A 12,449-nucleotide genomic window follows, 5' to 3' on the forward strand; every position below is an offset into this window, starting at 1 on the left:
CTAGTCGACTGCTTGGGTAACGGTACATGTTTTTCAGCGGACAATGACGATAAGTATTGTGTTGTGTAACCGTTGAGAAGAATAGCATCAATCTTTTATTCAGAATATTTAAAGGCCACAGGTCCACAGTACAAGTATACACAATGTTACAAACTGATCCTTATCTGTTAGTTATTGAAGCACTATACAGTAGTTGACGATTCATTATCCAAAAGATGGTATGATCTTTGAATATTCTGAAATAAATAAATGACTATTGTCACATAGTGACAACCGAATGTCAAATTATATGGGAAATTGTAAAATAAGCCATTTCTTGCTCATTTCGAGCCAAGACGAATTTGCCAAAACTAAAATCGGTCTGAGTAAGTCAGTGATTATGGTTTTACGCCGCTTTTAGCAATATTCCAGCAATATCACAGTGCAGGACACCAGAAATGGGTTCACACATTGTACCCATGTGGGTAATCGAACCTGGGTCTTTTTCGGCTTGACGAGCCAACGCTTTAACCACTAGACTACCCCACCTTCCCTTAAAAAACGGTAGGAGTTAGATTTATGCAAACAAATATTTGAAGAACATTGCAGATTATGTAATTGGCATGTGATGAATCTATATTTCAGAAATGTGTACAATAATGTGTTTATTATTAGAAATAAAGTCAATGTTTTTATTTGGTGTAAGATTTTGTTAACTGCAATTTTGCTCTCATATACACCTTTTTCTAAGTAGACTTCTGAAAGTTCACCTGAAGAGTTGATATTTTTTCTGAATTCTGATTCTTGTGACAAGTACGAGTATGTATATTGATATGACCATCCCCTTAGTATTCATAATTAGGCTATGATACTGACCTATGTTGCCACTGATTCTTTATCGTTTATGTTTTTCAGTGCTAATTAATACATCTTAACGTGGTTGCGCCTGAACATTTGATGGCTATGGTTGACTCACTGACACTGGTTCAACACCGTTCAGGCAAGTACAGTGGTGTCAGGAAGCATCAGCTTTAGGTTTGAGAGGAAAGCCCTTTGTTATCTAAATGCTTTACCCCTTGGAGAAATCCACTATCAACCTTCACGGGAGGAAATTAATCAAGACTGGTACGTCTAAGGGTCGCAACGGTAATTAAAGGATTATAAATGATCCTACAATTGGCTCAGTTAAGACAAGACAAAAGTCCCTTAAATAGTCCTGTTCAGTGACATTTGGTCGATGATAACTGATACAGATGATGCCTACCAAATGCCTTTTAAATCGTCCATTGAGGTGATAATTGTACAGATAAGGCGTGCATTTAAATATTCTTGTTCCATGATAAACGGTACAGATAAAGCCAACCCAGTGTCCCCTTAATATTCCAGTTTGATTATACTTGGTACAAAAAGGGCCAGTCTAACGTCCTTTAAAAGTCCTATTAGGTGCTAAATTGCGCAGATAAAGCCAGCCAAAAGTAGGTCTGCTCTTCCTACCGCACCCACATTTGAACATCAGTGTCAGCTGGTGTTCATATCGCCAATGCTATGGATTATTTTAACAAGATCACTCAGTCAGTTCCTGTTTTTCAGATTACACACAAAAAAGAAGCCCCTGCGGACTTATAACCAATGAAAATGAAATATTGTTAACATTCAGTTCCTTTTGAAATGGATCAAATTATCTTCACTGAATGACCTAGTCCCTGAAGCACTTTTTTCCTCTAAAGTAAGTAACGACAAGGGACAGAAATTTGTTTAGTCACTCATCTTGATGATGTACAATCTCACATGAAATATTTCTATAAAGCCCAGCTCAGATACAGGTTGTCATCAATCGAACTTCACTTTCTCAGATTAAGGCATCAGAAGATAAATGTCTGATGGCCTTTCAGCTATTTCAGGATTTCAAACAGTTACCTGTTACCCAACAGCGCCAACACAGCAATCACCATCTGTATTTTAGTGTTTGACATATTTCCAGCAGGATTCCGACCACCATCGGGTCAACTCACAAATCACGGAAGAGTATTAATCACCAAGACAAATGATGCGCATGTATTGGTATTTATAACCTTTCCTTGAAAAAAGGAATAAAGTAAAGGCTGTAAGCTGTCCAAGAGCATCAACAAGGATGCGTTAGTGGTGTAGCATGTAACATTGCTCGAGGTGTTTCGCAAACTCCTGCTGCCTTCACTGATTATAAGTGCTTCTTTGATCCGGTTTTTACAATATTTCTTTTTCCGCTCAATTGCATCTGTTTCGTCTGATCAACTACGTTGATTAATCTTTGCGATATTTCGTGATTCTTTTTTCAGGTGGTGATGATTGGATTCTGGAAATTCATGGGCGTTAGACCACTGACATAGCATGACGCAGACAGACCAACATGCATACTGACTCCAAGACGCCCAGTTCTTGTTTAATCCCCGTATTGTTGAAGCACCAGACTTACTGACAATGTGAGTACCATCTCTTCACGTATTCGGGTACATCACGACCAGCAGATCGAACCACCGACTTTCTGTTCTGCGGGCAGACGCTCTGTCCACTACACCAAGGAGGCGGTTGCGTTGTCGTATACGACTGCAATTCAGCGTTCCGAATGCCTCAAGTTATCAACAGTAAGGGTGAAGATGTCTTTTACCTCATATCAGCAGGTGTGAGCTAAGTCATCAGAAATACATAGAACAGTGGTGATAATTAGCACGGTGATGTGATGTGACAACAGTAAAGATGAAACAGTGATGAAACATATCAAAGTACATATTATATTTGACATAATAAAGTACTTATTTTATTCAACATGTTTGTGTTCAGAATAGTAAATATATTTGGGTTAAAGAATTAATTATTCTTGGCCTGTGATGAGTTCTAGGACAGGTAACATCTCATGTTTGTCATATATTTGTCCGATAATGTATAGCAATATTCCAGCAATATCACGGCGGGGGACACCAGAAATGGGCTTCACACAATGTACCCATGTGGGGAATCGAACCCGGGTCTTTGGCGTGACGAGCAAACGCTTTAACCACTAGGCTACCCCACCGCACCGTGTTCTGCCAAACAACCACCAGGCAGTGTTATATGTACACATACACACCCCTGTACCTCGTGATTAAATCATTTAAAGAAGTAATGACTGATATATGGGACCTGAAGGACAGACACACTGGCTACTCAGCCACACCATACCGCCAATAGCATTTCACTTTATGAATATAACTTTTGTCTATGAGATGTAAAGCTAGTGAAGGTAAAACATATAATGATGAACACATTAGTGTACGGCCGCATGGCACAATTAATCAAGGTGCTGTACATGTGGTTTTTTGTAGGTGTTGAATAATTACTTTGTGAACTTAACAACGAAAAAAGGACATTTGTGGAGAAATAGTGCACGTCACTAGAAACGTAACTCGCGTGGGGGCGCGGTGGCTAGTGATCCAGCGAGGTTGAGGTGTCGGGATCGAGCCCACCTGTGACCGGGTGTAAAAACCTTGGAGTCAACTTTGTGTGCAGACTCTTTCAGTGTTGTCACAACCCCTAGTGTACAGTACACAACCACGTGCACTTAAAAGAACCCACGAATCCGTTGGTATATGACCAGATGTTGGCCACATGATTACGTGCAAACGCCTAGTTGCGGGTATAACAACGTGCAGTGAACTTGGACAAAGTACTGTGACTATGTGTCCCAGTCCGCCCAGCTGTGAATGGGTACCTCGTTAGAATGAGAAAGCGACAATAACTCGGTGCGCCTAGTGGCTGCAAGAGTTGTATACTCCCCATGGAGTTGAGATTGATAATACGCAGTGCCGTTGTGATTGTCATCCAATGATCGAGAGAAATATACCAGCGCCTTGAGCATTCACTAGTTGCCTGGATATGTGCGCTATATATATATATCCTATAATAATAATATTATTAATAATAATAACTCATCTCTTTGTTACGTTTATCATTTCAACTGCTTTCATCTGATAACAACTATGTGTGGGTTTGGAGAATAGGCCTTTCCTGAAAAGACGGAAACGTGGCCCTGACCTTCGAAGGTCAATAGCCCTGGTTCCATTATCGACGTGCAGCTTACGCCTTACAATGGCTCATAAGCATCAATGATGAGACTATCCGAAAATACCACCCAAAGACGTGGTCAATTTCAGCAATGAAATGGAAGCTATTGCTTTCACTTAAAAGGGAATACCTCACGTAGGCTCGGAATGTGTTAATAAGATTTGATTAAACGTTTTCAGCTTTCGGCAGTTTGCTTACAAGCACACTTAGGTTCGTCATAACAACGTTTAGTACAGTAAGCAGTGCCTGAAAATGTGTGGTTGGTGATTAAGCGAGAGTGATCGCGTGCGTGCGTGAGTGAGTGGGTGCGTGAGTGTCTGAAGAAGCAAGTGAGTGGGTAATAAGGTGGATTTGTGAGTGAGTGAGTTTGGTATATCGCTGGTTTGAGGGTATTTCAGAAATAGCGCGGCGTGCTGGTTGATTTGGGAGGAGAGTCCGAAGTAACACCAGTTGTAATGAGACTGTTACGCCTTCAGTGAAACGCACGAGCTCAAGTTACAAAATCATTATCAGGACGAATCGGGTTTCAAAGACACGACCCATGTGCGTAACTCTGCACAGCGCGTTGCGAAGCCAACACGACTGGGTGCTCTGTACGTACAACTGTGTATTGTTTAGCATCTGTACTGAACAAAACAGTTCAGTGAAGCCTGAGCGAACATAATCATAATAATTAACTTGAAAGTGAAATAGTTTTTATAAATACCTGGAGAACAGGACGTTTTTATACCAGTTGTTGAGTTTTTGCAAATAATGGAGAACAGGATGTTTTTAATACTGAGGATTATTTGAAGATGAAAATACAGTATAAACAAAGTAAATATTTGGAAAACAGGATGTTCTATAATAGTTGTTTTTCAGACGACATTTTTTCCATGACTTTTTTTTCCTATGACTTTTTTCCGATCACCTATTCCCTATGGGGTACTGAATCAACAAGGCACACTCCACAACTGTAGACACAGAGACTCCACAACTGTAGACACAGGGACTCCACAACTGTAGACACAGAGACTCCACAACTGTAGACACAGAGACTCCACAACTGTAGACACAGAGACTCCACAACTGTAGACACAGAGAATCCACAACTGTAGACACAGAGACTCCGACACTGTAGACACAGAGACTCCACAACTGGAGACACAGAGACTCCACAACTGTAGAGACACAACTGTAGGCACAGAGACTCCACAACTGGAGACACAGAGACTCCACAACTGTACACAGAGACTCCACAACTGTAGACACAGAGACTCTCCACAAATTATGTTTAGACACAGTGACTGGACTACTCAAACTTATCGACTCCACTGCTGACTTTCAGTTCAATGTTCTGCGACTCCATCCTATATTCCAGCCATACCAATCTAAACACTATATTGGTATCACTGCGTCCACGCAATCAGTGGTGAGACCCGTGAGGGTCCGGGTTAGAATTGATCTTCAGTAACCCATGCTTGTCGTAAGAGGCGACAAACGGGATCGGGTGGTCAGGCTCACTGACTTGGTTGACAAATGAAATCGTATCCCCAATTGCTGTTGGTCACTGAAATGCCTGGTCCGGACTCCACATTATTAACAGACCGCCGCCATATAGCTGGAATATTGCTGTGTGCGGCGTTGAACAAGAACCAATCCAAACCATTAGTGGTAAAACATACGCCGAGTTGCAGCTGCGAAAATCCCCAGGAACTTTACCATTCCTAATACTAGTATACTATAAACCTATATCACTTTGGGCTTCTTGCAACATCGAAGTAGTAATGTACAGAAATACTGGTCAAGGAGGCGTTAAACCCCAGTTCATGCACACACACTTCGTGCAATCAACACATAAAAAGTGTCTGGTACGTACCTACGGGAATATATACGACCCCTTTTCTGTTTGTATTTAGACCCATGAACATCCGGGTTAGAATGAACCTTCAGTAACCCATGCTTGTCGTAAGAGGCGACTAACGGGATCGGGCGGTCAGGCTCGCTGACTTGGTTGACACATGTCATCGGTTCCCAATTGCCTAGATCGATGCTCATGTTGTTGATCACTGGATTGTCTGGTCCAGACTTGATTATTTACAGACCGTCGCCATATAGCTGGAATATTGCTGAGTGCGGCGTAAAACTAAAGTCACTCACTGTTTGTTATTTAACCGAATTATCGAATGCCATCGGTGGGATACACTAAAAGCTGTGAATTAGTATTTTGAAACTGAAACGAAATACAACTTCTGAGTCACACAATAGAGTAGGTTTGTCAGTAAGGTAACCTGGAGGCCAACCATTTGGAAACAAACGCTTGTGCGCGTAAAAAGCCTACATGTATGGGTCGAGAGACGTACTATTCGTAATGTTGTATTCTTGTTCATCGGCAGCATCCCGGATTCATGGGCTTCATCAACAAAGTGAAAACATTCTGGGCGCTATATTATGGGGCTTGCCCTCCATGTCAAACTGACATGTTTGGACTGAGTCTGACTGAGTTTTTAGTTTTACGCCGCTTTTAGCAATATTCCAGCAATATCACGGCGGGGGACACCAGAAATGGGCTTCACACATTGTGCCCATGTGGGGAATCGAACCCGGGTCTTCGGCGTGACGAGCCAACGCTTTAACCACTAGGCTACCCCACCGCCCGACATGTTGGGTAGTGGTTGAGGTGCTGTTGAGACCGCGACAGCCTCTTACTATCCCAGCACTTTGGTTAGTTGTTAACGCCACACTCAGCAATAGTCCAGCTGTATCACGACCGTCAGTAAATAATTAAGTCTGGACCAGACAATGCAGTGATCAACAGCATGAGCATCGATCTTCGCAAATGGGATACGATGACATGTGTCATCCAAGTCAGCGAACCTGACCACCCGATCACGTTAGTCGCCTGTTACGACAAGCATGGGTTACTGAAGACCAATTAAAACCCTGATCATCACAGGTTATAAACAAATAAGTATGGCGTTAACAATTGTAACCGGATCTTCACAGGTGATCCCAGCAAGAGGCAGGCAGGGGTAAGTAAAATATTTTACTGCCGCTTCAAAGTTCATCATCATCTTTTGTCTTAAACGTTACAAAGGCCGTCAAACCACAAAACACTGAAAAACCTTCAAAGTGAAACTATAGACTGTGGACTACTGCAGATTACCGACACCTTGCTGATAGATGTAATAACGAGATAATCTCCCTGCCATGCAGAGACGATCTTATCAATTGATTAGTTTTGTACGTATGAATCATGAATGTGTGTCTGGAGAATGGTCACAGTGGACGATCACGTACACCGTAGTATGGTGAGTCTGGTACGTGACCGCTGTCGTCAGTGTGTGAGGCTGAAAGACGTGTGACTTGATGTCACACACCATGGCCAGCTGTTAGTGTTACAAGATACTGCATGCTCGTGTGCCTGTAACCAGTGGGGCTGCTTGCCTTCAACCAAAAATGACGCTAATCGTTCCTGACAACTGTCCTTTTCACACGCCGAGTGTTACGAAAAGATGCGAATACGGCCACCTTCCAGCGACCGGTTTGAAATGCTCAGGATTAAATTTCTAATCCGTCAACGTTCAGGACGTAATTAGGCGGTGGGTTAGCCTAATGGTTAAAGCGTTGGCTCGTCATGCCGAAGACCCGGGTTCGAATCCCCACATGGGCACAATGTGTGAAGCCCATTTCTGGTGTCCCCCGCCGTGATGTTGCTGGAATATTGAAAAAGCGGCGTAAAACCAAACTCAGTCAGTCAGTCAGTCAGTCAGTCAGGACGTAATAATATATGTATGTTGGTTGCGTTGAAATTTCACCGTGGACAACGTGTGGTGGATGAAACATTTATTTACCATCACAGTGTATGACATATAAGGAAATATACAGGATATTTTATGAACGCACACACCTACACACAAACACATAACGCACACACCTACACACAAACCTACACACAAACACATAACGCACACACCTACACACAAACACATAACGCACACACCTACACACAAACACATAACGCACACACAAACACATAACGCATACACCTACACACAAACACATAACGCACACACATACACACAAACACATAACGCACACACCTACACACAAACACAAAACACACAAACACATAACGCACACACCTACACACAAACACATAACGCACACACCTACACACAAACACATAACGCACACAAAACACACATACAAACAAACATTCACAAACTCATAGATGTGAACACAAACCCACTCACACAAAAACTCTCATCCCCTGGGAGTTGGGATTGACATCCAGTGTTCGAGGGGAAAAAACAAAGCGCCTTTGAGCAGCTGAGCTGGATATCGGCGCTATACAAACGTTAGCATAATAAAAAAATAATCAGTCGTCTCTGTCTAAAAAATCGGTTGTGGAGTCACGGTGTCTAGAGCATCAGTTGTCTTGTCACCATGCGTAAAGGATTGGTTGTCATGTCACTGTTTGTAAAAGATCGGTTGTCGAGTAACTCTGTTTAAAGAATAAGTTGTCGGGTCACTGTGTCTAAAATATCAGTTGAACAGTCAGCGTATCTATTAGGTTCACCTGACAGTGAATCAGGAGGAAAAACGTATTCATACAGGTATAGTGAATATTATAGGGATACGCATGCTCAATAGCCATTGATAGAGTGGAGGAAGTTTTCACATTTTCCTTCTAATTGTACTTTGTAATGTACTGTAGTAATCAGGATTTAAATTATTTTATTTTTTTAAATGGAAAATATGAGACCTGTTTATACATGCTTTTGAAAGGCCTTAGGGTGTGTTTATTGACTGACATGGCCAAACAGATCACTAGCACTTCATGGGTTAACTCAACTGGGAATTAAGCAGTCACAATGAGTGACATATTTATCACCCAGGGTGCAGATAATCAACCCTGGACAAGACAAATCAGTGCAGTGTGATCTGCAATATACGCTACTCGAGCAATGACTAGCACAGGTGACGTCTTAGTTTGTATTAGTTATAAAATATGTCTTGTTCTAGACATTCAGCTCGCCACATTCCATGAGGGAGCATCGCTTTAAATTGTATGGGAAGAAGAGACTTTTTGTAGATCGATTTATTTTTCCAGTTGACACACATTTTTTTTATTTCTTGCGCATCAACAAACAATCTATTCTTTTTTACTTTTAACACAACCATGCGGATATTTTCAACAATATAAATCATATTTATGTTTCCACAACATCGTCAGCAGTTCACTTGGGGTATATTTCTGAACAAACTATTCAGAAACAAATATCTATCCAAACCGTTCCGTCCCCAACAGAAACAAACACTCCCTACCTAAGCTATCTCGGCATATTTGAACCTGTTCCGTACTTTTACTATCGTATGACATAACACAACCTGACGGATATGGAGACCGTGAAATGTTAACAGTTCATCTGTGCTATTGATTAGTTGCGAACACAATAACAGTAGTCTTCAAACTCAACGGTTATTACACATTGGGCAGGATATGGCAACAATAATATGCACTAATGCACTCCATCTAGTGGAATATGACCTGTTACGAGTGTCCCCGAGTGATGTCAAAGACTAACAAAAACAATGGAAGTTATCGACTTTAATTTTATAATAACGTCCATATAAACAGTATATTAAGATATGTATATATTATAGTATATTCAGTATCAGTGTTCATCTATATTTACATGTTCATATATATTTAAATTAAACATATGGCACACAATTGGTTGGGACTTGTCAAAGATGCGTTGGGCAGAGTAGGTTGTCATTCATACCAGGACCTAGAATTACATTACCCAACATAACGACAGATTCAGGAAACGGTCAAGTCCCTGCATGCTACTGGCATTCCTCTTGTGAACAACTACGTTGACAGGTGTGTCAGCTGTCATAGAAAGTGTACACAAATACAGGGCTTGGTCGTAAACAGGGTAACATGACTAGGGTTCTATTTGTTTGAACTCTCATGAAAGAAATCACCACCCACACATGCATTATACATGACAGGTGAAGCATTCATTCACAAACATACATGTAGGTGTGTAGACCACTCGTTGACACTCCAAGAGGGTCTTTGTATACAACGTCAGTTCATACCCATGTCGTATTCAACGAAGGACCAGTATGTAACAATGCTTATACAACACGGCATTGTGACGGATCTGGTTACACTTTAGAAACCCTGAGACTTACTAATTTATGTACATATACATAATTATATAATCTTTTCCAATCACATCTTTCAGAACTTCTGGTATTAATATTTTCAGTGTGTCAAACGCGACACATCGTTCTCAAAATGAGCTGATAAAGTCAGTGATGAAGCAAAATATGCTTCAGTCTAATCATATCTTTTATTCTCTCTGGCAGAGGTAGACAACCCACTGTTTGTGATAGACGTGTACCAAGTAAGTGTCTAATCCTGAAGCAGCACAGATTTTGAAGAGTTCTGGGATTTGATGCGATGTGTCTCATATAACTGACGGTCATGTTTCCTTGATTCAATGACACATCCTCATCTGGTATCACAGTCTCTGCTCCTGGGTTGTAGCCAGCCTGGAGAAGAAGACAGACAATATCCCATAGTTGTAAGTTGGTTGCGAGTTTTAAAACCGATTGACCATCATAGTTGGTGACATTTAATGGCAGATTCATGTCTACAAGAACATAACGTGTAATTGCGTATGATCTGCTACGTACGGCCACGTGGAGAACACCATTGCCGAACCTGTCTCTCACACGGGTATCTGCACCCCGGGTATTAAGGTATTCAATGACATCCAACTTACAGTGGGAGGTAGCCTCCAGGAATGGACTGTTCCCAAAATTATTCACAGTGTTAATATTGGCTCCTTTGTCCAACAGTAACGTACATACGTCCAGACATCCAAGTCTGGCTGCCAGATGAAGAGGAGTATTACCACTGTTGTCACGGACGTCCACGTTTGGATGTAACGTCAGCAGGTACTCACATACTTCAACGTTCTTGCTCTGTACTGCGGTGTGGATGAGAGAAGCTCTGTTGAAAATATTCACAGAGTATGCTGGCGCACCTGCTTCAATGAGAAATTTGGTGATATTCAGATGTCCCTTTACTACAGCCATGTAGAGCGGAGTCCTGTTGAAAGCATCCCCTTGCCGTACATCCACTCCATGATCCTCCACTAGCGACTTCACGACGGTGAGGTGGCCTCCTGTACATGCCACGTGTAGCGGTGAAAGCGCGAGTCCACGTGTGAAGGTTCCAGGACAATTCCCTCGTGAACAGTCACTAGATATGAGAGAATTCATCACTTCAACCTGATCATAATCAGCTCCTTCACTAGAGGATCCTCCCACGTCCCCTGTCCATGGCGTATGCAGGATTCGTAGAATCGGCTCAGTATTACCACTCTCTGGAAAAGACGTCACGTCGTAGGAGATATCTGCCACCGATGTGCGTAACAGTTCATTGACAGCACTGTCAATGCAACTGAAGCGTTATAATTTCAGCATGACTGTTTACCTCCAACACTGCGATATGTCGCTACACGCTGCCATATATCCTTTGTAATATCACTTCACAATCTCATACACATGGGACATGCAATTGTGTCTCTCAAAACAAGCCACAATAATCCTTGTAACGGAACAATATTAAGTACAGTTGCATAGAAATGTACAATATTGTGTGCACGATCAGGGCTACATGTAATGCCCTATCAGCCCCAAACGTGAAACAGAGCCATCTCGGTGTGATAAGCCTGTACGGCGACACAATAGGTTCAATGGTATTGCAATTCACAATCAAGAGTGTTTGAATAGCGGGTGTGTACAAGGGAGATAACTCTATCGACCTAACAACTGCGCACAGACGATCCCGATAACAATACCATGCCTGCATTCATGGAATTCAGAAAGCACGACTGCTGGTATTGTTCCCTTGAAAATAATGTGACACATGTCCTTCTTGCACGTGGATGGTGAAAGCTGATCTTGTTAGAGAGGCTTAGTGCTCGATTCAATAAGGACTTCATCAAGGACTAGCTGTGCTTCACGCCTCATCAACTTCATGAGCTTAGGATGAAAACTTGTTATTGTTAGTCTGTCTGCATTTCTGTGTTTCTCATCTCCCGTCCGCCTTGAATGTTCTTTCTGATCTGAAGTGATTTTCTCATTTCAAATTTGCACGCCGATGTTGAAATTTATGGCGTTTTGCGATAAACAGCATACACTTAGCTCTGTGAATGGCATTTAGAAGTGATTCACATAAGGAAGAGAGTTTTATGGATGTCAACTTTTTATTTTGAGGAACACAACGTTTCGGAGTACATCCTTACTCCTTCATCGTTGTGTTTCTCATTATCAAGAAGTTGACATTTATAAAAACTCTCTTCCTTAAAATACACTTAGCTTTG

General features: G+C 41.7%; 1 protein-coding gene across 1 annotated transcript; it reads right to left on the reverse strand.

Moving 5' to 3' along the window:
- Nucleotides 1–9,654: 9,654 nt before the first annotated feature.
- Nucleotides 9,655–11,768, reverse strand: LOC124274926 (death-associated protein kinase 1-like). Its single transcript, XM_046710291.1, has one exon. The coding sequence runs from the start codon at nt 11,341–11,343 to the stop codon at nt 10,366–10,368; it is 978 nt and encodes a 325-aa protein (XP_046566247.1). The 5' UTR covers nt 11,344–11,768; the 3' UTR covers nt 9,655–10,365.
- Between the last annotated feature and the right edge of the window lie 681 nt (nt 11,769–12,449).

Source organism: Haliotis rubra, unplaced genomic scaffold (genome assembly GCF_003918875.1).
Source record: "Haliotis rubra isolate DU_JTF1 unplaced genomic scaffold, ASM391887v1 Scf196, whole genome shotgun sequence".
Taxonomy (NCBI): Eukaryota; Metazoa; Mollusca; class Gastropoda; order Lepetellida; family Haliotidae; genus Haliotis; species Haliotis rubra.